Source organism: Gadus morhua, chromosome 21 (genome assembly GCF_902167405.1).
Source record: "Gadus morhua chromosome 21, gadMor3.0, whole genome shotgun sequence".
In the NCBI taxonomy this organism is placed as follows: Eukaryota; Metazoa; Chordata; class Actinopteri; order Gadiformes; family Gadidae; genus Gadus; species Gadus morhua.
Genome location: NC_044068.1, coordinates 1,899,916 through 1,918,825, shown reverse-complemented (window position 1 = coordinate 1,918,825; position 18,910 = coordinate 1,899,916). Strand labels below are relative to the sequence as shown.

Here is an 18,910-nt window from a genome sequence, read left to right as displayed (position 1 = left end):
TTTCCTTTTAATCCCATAGCCACAGCGAAGGCCCTGTTGCCGGTCCCTGCCCAGCTGCTCGCCATTGCCCCAGAGCTCGGGATAAGAGAGCAGGAGCCCGATGTGTTGAAACAAAGTATGACAGTAGTGCTCTTATACCTCCAGTGTATCTCACATAAATATCAGTTTCATTCTAATTAATCACATTTTCATTCATTTATATATAGTGCTCATGTTTTGTTACAACTTTTTTCCAAAGCACACAGAAAGGCAGTCTCCCGCATTCCTTTGGAGTCTGGAATAAGAGCAGGTCCATCTCTTCCTAAAAGTAAATGTTTTATTTTCTTAAATGCTCTGAGAAATTATATCTTAAGCACATGTTGCCAACACTTTCCTGTTTGTATCTCACCATCCTAGATACATCATCCCTACGGAGTATTGCCCCTGTGGAAGCACAGGGAGACACTGTCCATGATGAAGGTAAGAATTCTTAACACTAGTTTAACCATGTCATTGATATAGAGCTCGATTTTATTTCCTTGTACTCTGAATATACTGTAGTGTTTTATATGTTTGTGTTTTACAGCTCCAACATGTCCTGCGCCTCCTGTCAGGCAGCCAGCAGCCCCAGGCTACAATCAGGATGTTGCACAGTGGAACTGCTCCCATCAGCAGCAGATCTGGATGAAGACTGAGTTTGAGACATTGGGTCTGTGGCCAGGGTCACGTCCAGTACGTCACCCAATGAACATGATTACCCTGTGGCGCTATCCACCTCAGCCTGAGCTCATAGACAATATTGCTGCACTGCCTTCGCCCAAATATTTTCAGCTCCACCCATTCTTCATTTGGAAGCCGGAGCATGCAATCATGGAGAGGGTGAGGAACAATTTTGTCCTGCCCTGCCTTCATGGTTGTCCCAACCCTCAGGTAGCTTCTTCTGGTGTTGGACGGCCCAGAGTGATCATCGGCACCAGTGGTCAGTACTATCTCTTTGCTTCACGGCTCACCTGTAAAGCCTGTAAGAGGTACTGGCATGCTGACAAACCCCAATGGCTGGAGATGTTGCCAAAGCGCTTCAATAACATTGTGCCAGCCTTCCTGACGCACAAAAAAGCCATCTGCAAATCGGTGATGGATGAGCTGAGACGCAGTGGCAGATCACCGGAGGACATGACCAAGCAGCTGACAGAGGCGGTCCATCTTAAGTATGAGCGAGCTCATCTGGCCTACCTGCTGAGTGTGCAGAACATCAGGGATGCTGAGGAAGGAGCCTACGGCCAGAAGACCATCACTGGGCACCTCAGACAGGCAGACACTCCAGCTTCATTCGGGGGATATTCAGATGCTGATGGCTGGCGGGGAGTGTCTCTTTCTTCGCACTACCTGGTCAACTGCCAGGTCCAGGAGTATCAGAGGCAGGAGCAGCTCCTCACACTACTGCTGCAGGGGACCTTTGGACGGGCACTGAGGTCGGATCACACTCGGAAAGTGGCGAGGAAGGTCGTGCTGTCGTCTGGCACCATGTCTTCCTACGCCATCATGAATGAGAACTGGATGATCCTGAGCTGGGTGATGCTGCAGTCAGAGTGTGATCGGTCCCTTCATCTGGTGTATCAGGGACTGGCTCAACGCTACACTGCAGCTGGAGTGGAGAAGGCATGCTGCCACTGGGTGGACAGGTATAAAGTGTTTATGTTTAAAAATGTACTAGACTTACACACGTTTGTTTGATTTCACCCATTTATTCCATTTTGCACAGTTTATTGTGTCATCTGACTAATCTGAGATACAAATATAAAGAAATGGAATTAAAAAATAGAATAGAAAGATATCGTTTTTTTAATATTGTAAATAGATGAATAGTCTAATAGTATTTCACCCAAAAATATATTTTTTTCGACTGCAATAAAATGTGTTTTTAATGTTTTAGGGACTGCTGTGCTGCCTTCAAGGTCCTGGACACCAGAGCTCAGGAGCACCTGTCATGGGACTGCTGGAAGACCACAGAGGCTATAGTCACAGAGGCCACCTCTGGAAACCTCGCCAACACAAGTGCCGCAAGGAACAAGTTTAATGTAGACATTAGCATCAAGTTAGACTTGTTTCATTGTATGCGCCGGCTTACCAGAGAGTGTGTGTCAGAGCATCATCCTCTGTACAGCTCCTTCTGCCAGTTCCTCTCTGCAGCCTTTCTCGTTGTGGACCAGGGGGATCTCGAGAGGCTGAAGGACGCTTACACCTTCTGTGGAATCTCTCCTGCCAATCCAACCAAGCAGCACATGAGAGATCACTGCAGGACACAGGTGCCACAGCCCAGAGAACTGCTGCAGAGAGTGGAAGACGTCCTCCATCACTTCCACCTGGCAAAGGACATGAATGATGTGCTCCTCTATAAGGCCTCCATGTTCAAGGTGTGGAGGATTCAGCGGATACACATCTTAAGAGGCTGCTTGAGCGACCCTGAGGTGGAGGAGGGGATCCTCTACAGATACGGTGGCACCTTGCAGCTTAATTACACCAAGGGCGAAGGAGCGGCTGTACCTGTTTGGATCCCTGTTAGAGGCACGTCTCAGCAGGAGGGCTTCCACTGTCACCAGGCCCAGTGGGTGACTGGCAACCGGGTGTCCACTGAGCTCTTCCAGGCCCAGGCCATGACTGGAGTGGTGCGCTGGAACTTTCAGAGGCTTGTGGACCTGAAGCAGCCTGGTGTGGAGCTGCCAGCTGTGTTTGACCCCCTGCTCATTTGGGAACTGAACGCAGCCTGTCAAAGGGTGACAGGGGTGCGAAAATACCCAGCTCTGCACATCTCAAACAGGGACACAGGGGAGAGATTCGGGCTGCAGTACGTGGAGCCAGGCTGTCGTCCTGTGGTTTTAAACTGGGACAAACACAGGACACAGCACAACACCTCTGCTGCTGTAACCGTGGCAACACAGCTGCACTCCTCTGCCCTGGATGAAGTGCAGGACATTGTTGCGGGCACAGACTCTCAGGTAATCCAGATGAATCACACACTGTCAATTTCCAACCCACTGACAGAATGACTGACTGACTCAATCATTACATTTGATGCTGTATTTCAGGAGACCAGTGATGGCACTGTCCAGGACAACCCAGTGGGAGCAGTGCCGATCCTCAGTTTCCAGCCACCTATGCCAGCATCTGCCACAGCCAAAGAAGAGCCTCACCCTTTGATGGATACAGGTTACCCACCTACCATTCCTCATGCACAACAGTTAACTGTTAAAAACAACTTCACACATGGCTACTGTATACAATTAGCTTGTAATAATAATATAAACAATATAATAAACATATGCTTTATTCCTTAGACCTGCGAGGGGTAGCGCCACTGCCCATATCCTCCTCTCCTCGAGCCGCCCGCACTGGACCCATTAAGACGGGAGGCCTGGTTCAAGTCCTGGACCACGGCCGGTGGACGGCCCCCATGAGAGCAGCCATCGATGGGCTTCTGGCTAAACATCATGGAGCCAAAGCTCTTCTGAAGAGGGTGGATGCGGAATATGCTGCCATGGTGCAGAGGGCGTGCACGGATCCCAACAGCCTCCTTCATCCGACCACAGGCCAGCATATCTCCAGATATGTCAAGCATCTGGCCAAGCTGAAAAACACCAGCTCCTCTCTCAACACCAGCCCAGAGAAGGTTTTAGAGACTCAGCAGCTGTGGCAGAGTTTGACCACAGGCAGCAAAACAGTGTGTGTACCCGTCACAGCCCTGCCTCCTGCGACCGTCAACCCTCCAGCTGTGGCTCCCCCCCCGGAGGAGTCACTGAGCCGGGCCACAGTGGAGAAGATCGTGTCAGAGATCCTCCAGAAACAGCAGCAACAACCAAGGCAGGAGAGAAAGGTGCCCAGAAACTGTTTGTCCTGTGGTCAGCCAAAGTCCAGGTACCTTGGCGATGGATCCACTGTTCACTTTTTTTTTCAGTCCCCTGAGGTGAAGTACTTTTACTGCTCCGAACGGGTCTTTAAAATGTATAGAGAGGAAGGCCTCAAAGACCCCAGGATGTCTTTTGTGGACTTTGCTGCCTCCCCCTTTTTTGCCAGGGAGCTTGAGGCTGTAAAAGAGAGGAGTGCAGCGTGGAAGAAGGTGGCAGAGGAGAGGACAAAGCGAAAGTCTGCAGTGCAGCTTCCAACAGGTCGCCTGTGCAGATTCTGTCACCAACCACTAAAGCAGGGTCCTGTCAGCCCTCATGTCCATGCCTGTTTCCCTGACATCCCAGGGAAATACATATACTGCCCCTCCAGAGTGTTGTCCCTTTACAAGGACAAGGGCATGGTCAAGGAGATGACCTGGATGGAGTTCCAGCAGTCAGACTTTTTTGAGGCAGAAAGGGTCCGATGGGTTTCAGAGAAGAGGAGTTGAGGAGGACTAATAGTCCTCTTTTCTGAAATGAAATGATTAGACCTTGACTAATCATTTCATAATATCATATATGTTTACACTTTCTATTAAATATATTCTGTACATTTGTATTGTTCCTTTGCTTATATATTATCTCAGTTTGGACTTTGGGTGTTTAATAACTAATAGTCCACTTTTCTATAATATTGTATATGTTTACACTTTTTTGTAAATATATTCTGTACATTTGAATTGTTCCTTTGCTTACATATTATCTTGATTTATCTTCAATATCAGTTTGGACTTTGGGTGTTTAATAACTAATAGTCCTCTTTTCTATAATATTGTATATGTTTACACTTTTTAGTAAATATGTTCTGTACATTTGCATTGTTCCTTTGCTTGCATGTTAACTTTATTTATCTTCAATGTCAGTTTGGATTTTGGGTGTTTAATTATTCAGCTCGTGTTCATGTAGAATTAAATATGACACTTTCATCGAAGGGCAGCAACTTGTTTCTGGATTATTTGCTTCGTGGAGCATATTGTGCCTTTCATGCATCATTTATATAATATAAATATTTTTAATGATGAATTGTTTTTATTATCATTAAGTTCAATTCAAACGTTTCAAGAAACAGTAAGTAAAAGTAGGATTATTATTTATCCTTTAATAACAAGGTCTTATTATCATATTATCGTCAAAGATTAATTATTTCCACATGTCCAAAAAGTGATTAAAATTCACATAGGCCTACAAAGTTGAAAATAGTTGAAAAGGAATTGTTTCGGATCATCTACACATGCTGTAGAAAGAATATAAGAGTGTTCTAAATCAAATAAGAGTTTGGTGTGTTTGGCTAACGTGGGATTCGAACCACCTCCTCTGGGAGACGCTCCTGCTCGACAAAGAGTTCTTCTACCGATCCGCGGCATTTTCTTCCTCGCTTCTGATTGGCTAGTAAGCGTTCTACGGCTATACGCGGCTGGCCCCCGCGTGTTAGGCGAACGTGATAACCACTACACTACGGAAACACATCCAAGCTGAAACTGGCAACCCAACAGAATCCCGTCATCAACCGTCCAGTCCAGTTCACAACATTTAATGGAACCAGGGTCAGAGTGGTCAGGTGTGAATGTAAGTGGTTATAACATACATATTTGAAACATATTATCCTAAAGATCCATTCGCCCATCTGCTACCGCGGGGAACAATGCTAGCACGTTAGGATTCAATTGTATGGTCGTAACGACAGCGGCCAAAGCCCGCCAAGACATGCTAAAGTGCTACGAACCGTCCATTGCACTCTAGACGATCCAGGATGAGACGGTTACCCCAGAAGTCCATGCTGGACAGGTGCACGAAGAAGACTCAGGAACCCTAGGCGATACAGGAAAGGAGGTTGACAGCCACACACCTCAGGAACGCTAGGCGATACAGGAAAGGATGTTGACACCCCAACACTTCTAAGAACTTCTCACAAATAGAGTTAGAGTTTAACTTTCATACAGTCTATGTTCTCAACTGCGAGCACTAAATACAAAAACTTTGATCATGTTTCCGCCCGGTCTCGAACCGGGGACCTTTCGCGTGTTAGGCGAACGTGATAACCACTACACTACGGAAACCTGTTTGATCGAACAAATCTTGTCATTATCAGGATCCGCATGAAAAGGTTTTCAGCGAAGGTTTAAACACTTAATAATATGACGAGGATATCGGTTGAAGAGGTGGCGTGGTGACCAGTAGACACTGCTGAAGGTTCTGTTCCAGACAGACTATTCCCGACAGACTATTCCCGAATAGCTGCCCGATAATAAAGCAGTTACCCCAGAAGTCCATGCTGGAGGGGTGCACGAAGAAGACTCAGGAACGGTAGGCTATACACGAAAGGAGTTTGACACCCACACACACCTCAGGAACGCTAGGCAATACAGGAATGGAGGTTGACACCCAGACACTTCTAAGAACTTCTCACAACTAGAGTTAGAGTTTAACTTTCATAGAGTCTATGCTCTCAACTGCGAGCGCTAAATAAAAAAACTTTGACCATGTTTCCGCCCGGTCTCGAACCGGGGACCTTTCGCGTGTTAGGCGAACGTGATAACCACTACACTACGGAAACCTGATAGATTGAACAAAATCCTAGAAAAAACTGTCATCAGAAGCACCTGCATGAACAGGTTTTCAGCAGAGGTTTAAACACTTAATAATATGACAAGGCTATAGGTTGAAGAGGTGGCGTGGTGACCAGTAGACACTGCTGAAAGTTCTGCTCCAGACAGACTTTTCCCGAATAGCTGCTTGATAGTAAAGCAGGTGAATTTAAACATTCACTTTGTATATTTCAAAAACGTAATACTGTTTCCGCCCGGTTTCGAACCGGGGACCTTTCGCGTGTGAGGCGAACGTGATAACCACTACACTACGGAAACACATACATTGCAGAATCTGGCCACCCGATAGAATCCCGTCATCAACCGTCCAGTCTAGTTCACAACATTTAATGGAACCAGGGTCAGAGTGGTCAGGTGTGAACTTAAGTGGTTATAACATACATATTTGAAACATATTATCGTAAACATCCATTCTCCAATCTGCTACCGCGGGGAACAATGCTAGCAAGCTAGGCTACAATTGTATGGTAGTAACGACAGCGGCCAAAGCCCGCCAAGACATGCTAATGGGCTACGAACCGTCCATTGCACGTTAGACGATCCAGGTGGAAACGGTTACCCCAGAAGTTCATGCTGGAGAGGTGCACGAAGATGGCAATACAGGAATGGATGTTGACACCCGAACACTACTAAGAACTTCTCACAACTAGAGTTAGTGTTTAACTTTCATAAGGTCTATGCTCCCAACAGCGAGCACTCAATACAAAAACTTTGGCATTGTTTCCGCCCGGTCTCGAACCGGGGACCTTTCGCGTGTTAGGCGAACGTGATAACCACTACACTACGGAAACACATCCAAGCTGAAACTGGCAACCCAACAGAATCCCGTCATCAACCGTCCAGTCCAGTTCACAACATTTAATGGAACCAGGGTCAGAGTGGTCAGGTGTGAATGTAAGTGGTTATAACATACATATTTGAAACATATTATCCTAAAGATCCATTCGCCCATCTGCTACCGCGGGGAACAATGCTGTATGACGAGGCTATCGGTTGAAGAGGTGGCGTGGTGACCAGTAGACACTGCTGAAGGTTCTGTTCCAGACAGACTATTCCCGACAGACTATTCCCGAATAGCTGCCCGATAATAAAGCAGTTACCCCAGAAGTCCATGCTGGAGGGGTGCACGAAGAAGACTCAGGAACGGTAGGCTATACACGAAAGGAGTTTGACACCCACACACACCTCAGGAACGCTAGGCAATACAGGAATGGAGGTTGACACCCAGACACTTCTAAGAACTTCTCACAACTAGAGTTAGAGTTTAACTTTCATAGAGTCTATGCTCTCAACTGCGAGCGCTAAATAAAAAAACTTTGACCATGTTTCCGCCCGGTCTCGAACCGGGGACCTTTCGCGTGTGAGGCGAACGTGATAACCACTACACTACGGAAACACATACATTGCAGAATCTGGCCACCCTATAGAATCCCGTCATCAACCGTCCAGTCTAGTTCACAACATTTAATGGAACCAGGGTCAGAGTGGTCAGGTGTGAATGTAAGTGGTTATAACATACATATTTGAAACATATTATCGTAAACATCCATTCTCCAATCTGCTACCGCGGGGAACAATGCTAGCAAGCTAGGCTACAATTGTATGGTAGTAACGACAGCGGCCAAAGCCCGCCAAGACATGCTAATGGGCTACGAACCGTCCATTGCACGTTAGACGATCCAGGTGGAAACGGTTACCCCAGAAGTTCATGCTGGAGAGGTGCACGAAGATGGCAATACAGGAATGGATGTTGACACCCGAACACTACTAAGAACTTCTCACAACTAGAGTTAGTGTTTAACTTTCATACGGTCTATGCTCCCAACAGCGAGCACTCAATACAAAAACTTTGGCATTGTTTCCGCCCGGTCTCGAACCGGGGACCTTTCGCGTGTTAGGCGAACGTGATAACCACTACACTACGGAAACACATCCAAGCTGAAACTGGCAACCCAACAGAATCCCGTCATCAACCGTCCAGTCCAGTTCACAACATTTAATGGAACCAGGGTCAGAGTGGTCAGGTGTGAATGTAAGTGGTTATAACATACATATTTGAAACATATTATCCTAAAGATCCATTCGCCCATCTGCTACCGCGGGGAACAATGCTGTATGACGAGGCTATCGGTTGAAGAGGTGGCGTGGTGACCAGTAGACACTGCTGAAGGTTCTGTTCCAGACAGACTATTCCCGACAGACTATTCCCGAATAGCTGCCCGATAATAAAGCAGTTACCCCAGAAGTCCATGCTGGAGGGGTGCACGAAGAAGACTCAGGAACGGTAGGCTATACACGAAAGGAGTTTGACACCCACACACACCTCAGGAACGCTAGGCAATACAGGAATGGAGGTTGACACCCAGACACTTCTAAGAACTTCTCACAACTAGAGTTAGAGTTTAACTTTCATAGAGTCTATGCTCTCAACTGCGAGCGCTAAATAAAAAAACTTTGACCATGTTTCCGCCCGGTCTCGAACCGGGGACCTTTCGCGTGTTAGGCGAACGTGATAACCACTACACTACGGAAACCTGATAGATTGAACAAAATCCTAGAAAAAACTGTCATCAGAAGCACCTGCATGAACAGGTTTTCAGCAGAGGTTTAAACACTTAATAAAATGACAAGGCTATAGGTTGAAGAGGTGGCGTGGTGACCAGTAGACACTGCTGAAAGTTCTGCTCCAGACAGACTTTTCCCGAATAGCTGCTTGATAGTAAAGCAGGTGAATTTAAACATTCACTTTGTATATTTCAAAAATGTAATACTGTTTCCGCCCGGTTTCGAACCGGGGACCCGCGGGGGCCAGCCGCGTATAGCCGTAGAACGCTTACTAGCCAATCAGAAGCGAGGAAGAAAATGCCGCGGATCGGTAGAAGAACTCTTTGTCGAGCAGGAGCGTCTCCCAGAGGAGGTGGTTCGAATCCCACGTTAGCCAAACACACCAAACTCTTATTTGATTTAGAACACTCTTATATTCTTTCTACAGCATGTGTAGATGATCCGAAACAATTCCTTTTCAACTATTTTCAACTTTGTAGGCCTATGTGAATTTTAATCACTTTTTGGACATGTGGAAATAATTAATCTTTGACGATAATATGATAATAAGACCTTGTTATTAAAGGATAAATAATAATCCTACTTTTACTTACTGTTTCTTGAAACGTTTGAATTGAACTTAATGATAATAAAAACAATTCATCATTAAAAATATTTATATTATATAAATGATGCATGAAAGGCACAATATGCTCCACGAAGCAAATAATCCAGAAACAAGTTGCTGCCCTTCGATGAAAGTGTCATATTTAATTCTACATGAACACGAGCTGAATAATTAAACACCCAAAATCCAAACTGACATTGAAGATAAATAAAGTTAACATGCAAGCAAAGGAACAATGCAAATGTACAGAACATATTTACTAAAAAGTGTAAACATATACAATATTATAGAAAAGAGGACTATTAGTTATTAAACACCCAAAGTCCAAACTGATATTGAAGATAAATCAAGATAATATGTAAGCAAAGGAACAATTCAAATGTACAGAATATATTTACAAAAAAGTGTAAACATATACAATATTATAGAAAAGTGGACTATTAGTTATTAAACACCCAAAGTCCAAACTGAGATAATATATAAGCAAAGGAACAATACAAATGTACAGAATATATTTAATAGAAAGTGTAAACATATATGATATTATGAAATGATTAGTCAAGGTCTAATCATTTCATTTCAGAAAAGAGGACTATTAGTCCTCCTCAACTCCTCTTCTCTGAAACCCATCGGACCCTTTCTGCCTCAAAAAAGTCTGACTGCTGGAACTCCATCCAGGTCATCTCCTTGACCATGCCCTTGTCCTTGTAAAGGGACAACACTCTGGAGGGGCAGTATATGTATTTCCCTGGGATGTCAGGGAAACAGGCATGGACATGAGGGCTGACAGGACCCTGCTTTAGTGGTTGGTGACAGAATCTGCACAGGCGACCTGTTGGAAGCTGCACTGCAGACTTTCGCTTTGTCCTCTCCTCTGCCACCTTCTTCCACGCTGCACTCCTCTCTTTTACAGCCTCAAGCTCCCTGGCAAAAAAGGGGGAGGCAGCAAAGTCCACAAAAGACATCCTGGGGTCTTTGAGGCCTTCCTCTCTATACATTTTAAAGACCCGTTCGGAGCAGTAAAAGTACTTCACCTCAGGGGACTGAAAAAAAAAGTGAACAGTGGATCCATCGCCAAGGTACCTGGACTTTGGCTGACCACAGGACAAACAGTTTCTGGGCACCTTTCTCTCCTGCCTTGGTTGTTGCTGCTGTTTCTGGAGGATCTCTGACACGATCTTCTCCACTGTGGCCCGGCTCAGTGACTCCTCCGGGGGGGGAGCCACAGCTGGAGGGTTGACGGTCGCAGGAGGCAGGGCTGTGACGGGTACACACACTGTTTTGCTGCCTGTGGTCAAACTCTGCCACAGCTGCTGAGTCTCTAAAACCTTCTCTGGGCTGGTGTTGAGAGAGGAGCTGGTGTTTTTCAGCTTGGCCAGATGCTTGACATATCTGGAGATATGCTGGCCTGTGGTCGGATGAAGGAGGCTGTTGGGATCCGTGCACGCCCTCTGCACCATGGCAGCATATTCCGCATCCACCCTCTTCAGAAGAGCTTTGGCTCCATGATGTTTAGCCAGAAGCCCATCGATGGCTGCTCTCATGGGGGCCGTCCACCGGCCGTGGTCCAGGACTTGAACCAGGCCTCCCGTCTTAATGGGTCCAGTGCGGGCGGCTCGAGGAGAGGAGGATATGGGCAGTGGCGCTACCCCTCGCAGGTCTAAGGAATAAAGCATATGTTTATTATATTGTTTATATTATTATTACAAGCTAATTGTATACAGTAGCCATGTGTGAAGTTGTTTTTAACAGTTAACTGTTGTGCATGAGGAATGGTAGGTGGGTAACCTGTATCCATCAAAGGGTGAGGCTCTTCTTTGGCTGTGGCAGATGCTGGCATAGGTGGCTGGAAACTGAGGATCGGCACTGCTCCCACTGGGTTGTCCTGGACAGTGCCATCACTGGTCTCCTGAAATACAGCATCAAATGTAATGATTGAGTCAGTCAGTCATTCTGTCAGTGGGTTGGAAATTGACAGTGTGTGATTCATCTGGATTACCTGAGAGTCTGTGCCCGCAACAATGTCCTGCACTTCATCCAGGGCAGAGGAGTGCAGCTGTGTTGCCACGGTTACAGCAGCAGAGGTGTTGTGCTGTGTCCTGTGTTTGTCCCAGTTTAAAACCACAGGACGACAGCCTGGCTCCACGTACTGCAGCCCGAATCTCTCCCCTGTGTCCCTGTTTGAGATGTGCAGAGCTGGGTATTTTCGCACCCCTGTCACCCTTTGACAGGCTGCGTTCAGTTCCCAAATGAGCAGGGGGTCAAACACAGCTGGCAGCTCCACACCAGGCTGCTTCAGGTCCACAAGCCTCTGAAAGTTCCAGCGCACCACTCCAGTCATGGCCTGGGCCTGGAAGAGCTCAGTGGACACCCGGTTGCCAGTCACCCACTGGGCCTGGTGACAGTGGAAGCCCTCCTGCTGAGACGTGCCTCTAACAGGGATCCAAACAGGTACAGCCGCTCCTTCGCCCTTGGTGTAATTAAGCTGCAAGGTGCCACCGTATCTGTAGAGGATCCCCTCCTCCACCTCAGGGTCGCTCAAGCAGCCTCTTAAGATGTGTATCCGCTGAATCCTCCACACCTTGAACATGGAGGCCTTATAGAGGAGCACATCATTCATGTCCTTTGCCAGGTGGAAGTGATGGAGGACGTCTTCCACTCTCTGCAGCAGTTCTCTGGGCTGTGGCACCTGTGTCCTGCAGTGATCTCTCATGTGCTGCTTGGTTGGATTGGCAGGAGAGATTCCACAGAAGGTGTAAGCGTCCTTCAGCCTCTCGAGATCCCCCTGGTCCACAACGAGAAAGGCTGCAGAGAGGAACTGGCAGAAGGAGCTGTACAGAGGATGATGCTCTGACACACACTCTCTGGTAAGCCGGCGCATACAATGAAACAAGTCTAACTTGATGCTAATGTCTACATTAAACTTGTTCCTTGCGGCACTTGTGTTGGCGAGGTTTCCAGAGGTGGCCTCTGTGACTATAGCCTCTGTGGTCTTCCAGCAGTCCCATGACAGGTGCTCCTGAGCTCTGGTGTCCAGGACCTTGAAGGCAGCACAGCAGTCCCTAAAACATTAAAAACACATTTTATTGCAGTCGAAAAAAATATATTTTTGGGTGAAATACTATTAGACTATTCATCTATTTACAATATTAAAAAAACGATATCTTTCTATTCTATTTTTTAATTCCATTTCTTTATATTTGTATCTCAGATTAGTCAGATGACACAATAAACTGTGCAAAATGGAATAAATGGGTGAAATCAAACAAACGTGTGTAAGTCTAGTACATTTTTAAACATAAACACTTTATACCTGTCCACCCAGTGGCAGCATGCCTTCTCCACTCCAGCTGCAGTGTAGCGTTGAGCCAGTCCCTGATACACCAGATGAAGGGACCGATCACACTCTGACTGCAGCATCACCCAGCTCAGGATCATCCAGTTCTCATTCATGATGGCGTAGGAAGACATGGTGCCAGACGACAGCACGACCTTCCTCGCCACTTTCCGAGTGTGATCCGACCTCAGTGCCCGTCCAAAGGTCCCCTGCAGCAGTAGTGTGAGGAGCTGCTCCTGCCTCTGATACTCCTGGACCTGGCAGTTGACCAGGTAGTGCGAAGAAAGAGACACTCCCCGCCAGCCATCAGCATCTGAATATCCCCCGAATGAAGCTGGAGTGTCTGCCTGTCTGAGGTGCCCAGTGATGGTCTTCTGGCCGTAGGCTCCTTCCTCAGCATCCCTGATGTTCTGCACACTCAGCAGGTAGGCCAGATGAGCTCGCTCATACTTAAGATGGACCGCCTCTGTCAGCTGCTTGGTCATGTCCTCCGGTGATCTGCCACTGCGTCTCAGCTCATCCATCACCGATTTGCAGATGGCTTTTTTGTGCGTCAGGAAGGCTGGCACAATGTTATTGAAGCGCTTTGGCAACATCTCCAGCCATTGGGGTTTGTCAGCATGCCAGTACCTCTTACAGGCTTTACAGGTGAGCCGTGAAGCAAAGAGATAGTACTGACCACTGGTGCCGATGATCACTCTGGGCCGTCCAACACCAGAAGAAGCTACCTGAGGGTTGGGACAACCATGAAGGCAGGGCAGGACAAAATTGTTCCTCACCCTCTCCATGATTGCATGCTCCGGCTTCCAAATGAAGAATGGGTGGAGCTGAAAATATTTGGGCGAAGGCAGTGCAGCAATATTGTCTATGAGCTCAGGCTGAGGTGGATAGCGCCACAGGGTAATCATGTTCATTGGGTGACGTACTGGACGTGACCCTGGCCACAGACCCAATGTCTCAAACTCAGTCTTCATCCAGATCTGCTGCTGATGGGAGCAGTTCCACTGTGCAACATCCTGATTGTAGCCTGGGGCTGCTGGCTGCCTGACAGGAGGCGCAGGACATGTTGGAGCTGTAAAACACAAACATATAAAACACTACAGTATATTCAGAGTACAAGGAAATAAAATCGAGCTCTATATCAATGACATGGTTAAACTAGTGTTAAGAATTCTTACCTTCATCATGGACAGTGTCTCCCTGTGCTTCCACAGGGGCAATACTCCGTAGGGATGATGTATCTAGGATGGTGAGATACAAACAGGAAAGTGTTGGCAACATGTGCTTAAGATATAATTTCTCAGAGCATTTAAGAAAATAAAACATTTACTTTTAGGAAGAGATGGACCTGCTCTTATTCCAGACTCCAAAGGAATGCGGGAGACTGCCTTTCTGTGTGCTTTGGAAAAAAGTTGTAACAAAACATGAGCACTATATATAAATGAATGAAAATGTGATTAATTAGAATGAAACTGATATTTATGTGAGATACACTGGAGGTATAAGAGCACTACTGTCATACTTTGTTTCAACACATCGGGCTCCTGCTCTCTTATCCCGAGCTCTGGGGCAATGGCGAGCAGCTGGGCAGGGACCGGCAACAGGGCCTTCGCTGTGGCTATGGGATTAAAAGGAAAACATATAAATGTCATGCAATCTGAATGACATCCAGGATGAAGTGGGAAGGAAACAAATATAATAACCTTTCGCAGCAGTCACAGTGGGGTCATCCGGTTCTGCAGGTCTAGCAGCAGTAGCTGGTGGCTTCGTCCTGTGAGCTGTAAAAACAATCAGTGTCATTTTCCTCACACATTTAAGTTTCTTATGCTTTGCAATCTGACTTTACCTGTTGTCTTTGCAGCTAACTGGTAGCACAGACTAAACATTTTTCATTCAATTTTGAATTGTTGTGTATTTGAAATGTAATAACACAAATCGTTTAAGCATCTGAGAACAGGTAAAGCACAGAAGCAATATAAGTATATAGTAAGAATATCACTGGTCAATCAAAGATGTGGCATGTGAACCTGTATCTAAGCCTCTGTGGTATTTCACACGCCAAATCCTTGAACGACAGCTTAAATGAAGCATGCATATAACACAAAACACTTACCATCTTCGACGGCATGTTAATTCCTTTGGTTAGTTGGAGAGCAAGAGAACACAAACATCAGTACAGACCAGAACACGGCCAAAATAACAAACTAGTTGACAAAAAATAGTAACGGCAGGTGAATTCTGTTGTAAACAGAATCCTCCGTCCGCACTGATGAAGAAAAACCTTTCGTTGGATCCACAGCTGCTCTTCCCTGGACTGCTGCTGGTGGGCCTGAAAGCACCGGGGACATTTGATCAAGTACCGGAAGAGTTACGGTTTCACCCTTGATGATCCACCTGCTTACTCCGGTGTCAAATAAAGATGGAGACAGGTTCAACATCTGTCTCTCCAGTTCCTCGTCCTCCTCCATCACTAGGAGATTAAACAAAACATTCATTGTGTTTTAGGTACATTCAAAGATCATGAAGTCAGTATTTGAATATTGTTGTGAACTGACCTAGAGTGCCTGCTGTTGGGGTGGAGGCAGTAGATGTGGTGGAGGCAGTAGATGTGGTGGAGCCTTCTGCAGGTGTTTGACAGGAGATTAAACAAAACATTCATTGTGTTTTAGGTACATTCAAAGATCATGAAGTCAGTATTTGAATATTGTTGTGAACTGACCTAGAGTGCCTGATGTTGGGATGGAGGCAGTAGATGTAGTGGAGCCTTCTGCAGGTGTTGGACAGGATTCAGCCCTTTCCTGCTTGAGGATGTACTGCTGCAGGTTGTACATCTTGCTGTTTTTGATGCACTTTTGGCGTGAGATGTAGGCAGCATAACCATCCGCCCTGCTCTCCCAGATCTGCCTCCAGGTGGTTTTGGCCCTGCGACCAAAGCCGACAATATTGTCCCCCTCTGACGCCACAGGTTCAGCAGGGTTCCTGGAGATCAGGTAGTTCCTCAGGTCCTGTATTTCCTGGAAGCTCCTGGCATAGTCCAGAAAAGACAGCAGGCTGTCCTTACTGTGTCCCTGTGGGTTGAAGGTCCCGGCTCTCTCCTCATCGTCTACCTTTTTCATCAGGTAGATGGTGTAGCCAACATCGTTCTCGAGGAGCCACTTGAACGATTTTCCCTGGTACTTGCCAAACTGCAGCAGGTACTCTCCCATCACCTCCTGTCGGTCCGACACATCCCCTCCTCGCTGGATGACCACAGTGCGAGCGCTGGTCTTCACTAGCTCAGGTTTCTCAGCGGGACTATTGACCTGAAGCCCAGGATTATGTTTTATCCTCATGGCCTCAGAGGATGGGTCCTGCCGCAGATGACCCGATGGTCCCCTCCTAAATGTCACCGTCATCTTTCCGGGGAAGAAGCTGACGGGATTCATGATTTCTTTTCACTGCAAAAAATAATGCATATTACATAGTTGTATATGATTATACAGTAAGAGTAGCTAGTATAAGTTATATTGTAATGTAGTAATAATTAAAGCTATATAATAATACTGTTATATTAACAGCATTATTCATATCAAAATTAATGAGCATTTGTAATGAGTCTAGTGGGTTTAACCCACGTAAATTAACTTAACTTAACTGAGACAATACTAATCCCCCTTCAGATAGTAGTCAGAGAGTATCGATTAATGAGGGGTATTTGTATTTATATATATATAGATAGAGATATTTCAGTGTGACGCTGACTTGACAGATGGCTCTTACAGTGTGTACACAGTAATATTATTTAGAAGCTGTTGTAACATATAACGTTACGTATAAAAGTGAATTTACGAGTTAAAAACAATAGGTCCAACTTACAATTGAAAAGCTAACTTGTTGTTGTTAACTTGGTGTCTCCTGGCGAAAAGTTAACTTGTCCACGGATGAAAATAATTGTCAACTCTTCCAGAACGTTCAACGCCCGAGAACGTTCGATGCTGTCTGTCACTCAGAAAATAAATCATCCCCTTACTTCTGCCGAGGGGGGAAACAGCGCCACCAAAATCCCGCTTGTGGCCAGAAAAATATTACATCCGTAGTGATAAGAACTACCATAGAGAATGAATGGGAAAAGTTAAGGAAGTTAAGGACGACTATTCTCGGCCCCCGCGCGGGAGGTCCCCGGTTCGAGACCGGGCGGAAACAATGCCAAAGTTTTTGTATTGAGTGCTCGCTGTTGGGAGCATAGACCTTATGAAAGTTAAACACTAACTCTAGTTGTGAGAAGTTCTTAGTAGTGTTCGGGTGTCAACATCCATTCCTGTATTGCCATCTTCGTGCACCTCTCCAGCATGAACTTCTGGGGTAACCGTTTCCACCTGGATCGTCTAACGTGCAATGGACGGTTCGTAGCCCATTAGCATGTCTTGGCGGGCTTTGGCCGCTGTCGTTACTACCATACAATTGTAGCCTAGCTTGCTAGCATTGTTCCCCGCGGTAGCAGATTGGAGAATGGATGTTTACGATAATATGTTTCAAATATGTATGTTATAACCACTTAAGTTCACACCTGACCACTCTGACCCTGGTTCCATTAAATGTTGTGAACTAGACTGGACGGTTGATGACGGGATTCTATCGGGTGGCCAGATTCTGCAATGTATGTGTTTCCGTAGTGTAGTGGTTATCACGTTCGCCTCACACGCGAAAGGTCCCCGGATCGAAACCGGGCGGAAACAGTATTACGTTTTTGAAATATACAAAGTGAATGTTTAAATTCACCTGCTTTACTATCAAGCAGCTATTCGGGAAAAGTCTGTCTGGAGCAGAACTTTCAGCAGTGTCTACTGGTCACCACGCCACCTCTTCAACCTATAGCCTTGTCATATTATTAAGTGTTTAAACCTCTGCTGAAAACCTGTTCATGCAGGTGCTTCTGATGACAGTTTTTTCTAGGATTTTGTTCAATCTATCAGGTTTCCGTAGTGTAGTGGTTATCACGTTCGCCTAACACGCGAAAGGTCCCCGGTTCGAGACCGGGCGGAAACATGGTCAAAGTTTTTTTATTTAGCGCTCGCAGTTGAGAGCATAGACTCTATGAAAGTTAAACTCTAACTCTAGTTGTGAGAAGTTCTTAGAAGTGTCTGGGTGTCAACCTCCATTCCTGTATTGCCTAGCGTTCCTGAGGTGTGTGTGGGTGTCAAACTCCTTTCGTGTATAGCCTACCGTTCCTGAGTCTTCTTCGTGCACCCCTCCAGCATGGACTTCTGGGGTAACTGCTTTATTATCGGGCAGCTATTCGGGAATAGTCTGTCGGGAATAGTCTGTCTGGAACAGAACCTTCAGCAGTGTCTACTGGTCACCACGCCACCTCTTCAACCGATATCCTCGTCATATTATTAAGTGTTTAAACCTTCGCTGAAAACCTTTTCATGCGGATCGTGATAATGACAAGATTTGTTCGATCAAACAGGTTTCCGTAGTGTAGTGGTTATCACGTTCGCCTAACACGCGAAAGGTCCCCGGTTCGGGACCGGGCGGAAACATGATCAAAGTTTTTGTATTTAGTGCTCGCAGTTGAGAACATAGACTGTATGAAAGTTAAACTCTAACTCTATTTGTGAGAAGTTCTTAGAAGTGTTGGGGTGTCAACATCCTTTCCTGTATCGCCTAGCGTTCCTGAGGTGTGTGGCTGTCAACCTCCTTTCCTGTATCGCCTAGGGTTCCTGAGTCTTCTTCGTGCACCTGTCCAGCATGGACTTCTGGGGTAACCGTCTCATCCTGGATCGTCTAGAGTGCAATGGACGGTTCGTAGCACTTTAGCATGTCTTGGCGGGCTTTGGCCGCTGTCGTTACGACCATACAATTGAATCCTAACGTGCTAGCATTGTTCCCCGCG

At 46.2% G+C, this 18,910-nt stretch overlaps 3 protein-coding genes and 10 non-coding genes across 15 annotated transcripts; 4 read left to right on the top strand and 9 right to left on the bottom strand.

The window, feature by feature from the left end:
* The first annotated feature begins 23 nt into the window (after positions 1–23).
* Positions 24–4,856, top strand: LOC115534262 (uncharacterized). The gene is made up of 7 exons (XM_030345119.1): positions 24–115; positions 239–307; positions 397–459; positions 566–1,661; positions 1,913–2,975; positions 3,066–3,186; positions 3,315–4,856. The coding sequence occupies exons 4-7, from the start codon at positions 664–666 to the stop codon at positions 4,367–4,369; spliced, it is 3,237 nt and encodes a 1,078-aa protein (XP_030200979.1). The 5' UTR covers positions 24–115; positions 239–307; positions 397–459; positions 566–663; the 3' UTR covers positions 4,370–4,856.
* A 1,048-nt stretch (positions 4,857–5,904) lies between these two features.
* On the bottom strand, positions 5,905–5,977 carry trnav-aac (transfer RNA valine (anticodon AAC)). Its single transcript has one exon. It is a non-coding gene; the product is annotated as a tRNA-Val (tRNA).
* A 424-nt stretch (positions 5,978–6,401) lies between these two features.
* On the bottom strand, positions 6,402–6,474 carry trnav-aac (transfer RNA valine (anticodon AAC)). The gene has a single exon. It is a non-coding gene; the product is annotated as a tRNA-Val (tRNA).
* Positions 6,475–6,711: 237 nt separating this feature from the next.
* Positions 6,712–6,784, bottom strand: trnav-cac (transfer RNA valine (anticodon CAC)). Its single transcript has one exon. It is a non-coding gene; the product is annotated as a tRNA-Val (tRNA).
* A 460-nt stretch (positions 6,785–7,244) lies between these two features.
* trnav-aac (transfer RNA valine (anticodon AAC)) lies at positions 7,245–7,317 on the bottom strand. Its single transcript has one exon. It is a non-coding gene; the product is annotated as a tRNA-Val (tRNA).
* A 532-nt stretch (positions 7,318–7,849) lies between these two features.
* On the bottom strand, positions 7,850–7,922 carry trnav-cac (transfer RNA valine (anticodon CAC)). The gene has a single exon. It is a non-coding gene; the product is annotated as a tRNA-Val (tRNA).
* A 460-nt stretch (positions 7,923–8,382) lies between these two features.
* On the bottom strand, positions 8,383–8,455 carry trnav-aac (transfer RNA valine (anticodon AAC)). Its single transcript has one exon. It is a non-coding gene; the product is annotated as a tRNA-Val (tRNA).
* Positions 8,456–8,987: 532 nt separating this feature from the next.
* Positions 8,988–9,060, bottom strand: trnav-aac (transfer RNA valine (anticodon AAC)). Its single transcript has one exon. It is a non-coding gene; the product is annotated as a tRNA-Val (tRNA).
* A 756-nt stretch (positions 9,061–9,816) lies between these two features.
* LOC115534260 (uncharacterized) lies at positions 9,817–14,649 on the bottom strand. The gene is made up of 7 exons (XM_030345116.1): positions 14,558–14,649; positions 14,366–14,434; positions 14,214–14,276; positions 13,012–14,107; positions 11,698–12,760; positions 11,487–11,607; positions 9,817–11,358 (listed from the first exon to the last, which is right to left on the bottom strand). The coding sequence occupies exons 4-7, from the start codon at positions 14,007–14,009 to the stop codon at positions 10,304–10,306; spliced, it is 3,237 nt and encodes a 1,078-aa protein (XP_030200976.1). The 5' UTR covers positions 14,010–14,107; positions 14,214–14,276; positions 14,366–14,434; positions 14,558–14,649; the 3' UTR covers positions 9,817–10,303.
* Positions 14,650–14,738: 89 nt separating this feature from the next.
* Positions 14,739–17,168, bottom strand: LOC115534313 (uncharacterized). Of its 3 annotated transcripts, none has more exons than XR_003974306.1 (5): positions 16,891–17,168; positions 15,755–16,472; positions 15,591–15,656; positions 15,149–15,505; positions 14,739–14,813 (listed from the first exon to the last, which is right to left on the bottom strand). XR_003974306.1 is itself a non-coding variant. In XM_030345211.1 (5 exons), the coding sequence occupies exons 2-5, from the start codon at positions 16,458–16,460 to the stop codon at positions 15,038–15,040; spliced, it is 1,095 nt and encodes a 364-aa protein (XP_030201071.1). In that variant the 5' UTR covers positions 16,461–16,472; positions 16,891–17,168; the 3' UTR covers positions 14,822–15,037. The 3 variants fall into 3 exon arrangements, 2 of the variants coding, with proteins under 2 accessions (XP_030201071.1, XP_030201072.1); XM_030345211.1 differs by lacking the exon at positions 14,739–14,813 and having other exon boundaries at positions 14,822–15,171; positions 15,317–15,505; XM_030345212.1 differs by lacking the exons at positions 14,739–14,813; positions 15,591–15,656 and having other exon boundaries at positions 14,822–15,171; positions 15,317–15,505.
* A 509-nt stretch (positions 17,169–17,677) lies between these two features.
* Positions 17,678–17,750, top strand: trnav-cac (transfer RNA valine (anticodon CAC)). The gene has a single exon. It is a non-coding gene; the product is annotated as a tRNA-Val (tRNA).
* A 237-nt stretch (positions 17,751–17,987) lies between these two features.
* On the top strand, positions 17,988–18,060 carry trnav-aac (transfer RNA valine (anticodon AAC)). Its single transcript has one exon. It is a non-coding gene; the product is annotated as a tRNA-Val (tRNA).
* A 424-nt stretch (positions 18,061–18,484) lies between these two features.
* Positions 18,485–18,557, top strand: trnav-aac (transfer RNA valine (anticodon AAC)). The gene has a single exon. It is a non-coding gene; the product is annotated as a tRNA-Val (tRNA).
* The last annotated feature ends 353 nt before the right edge of the window (positions 18,558–18,910 follow it).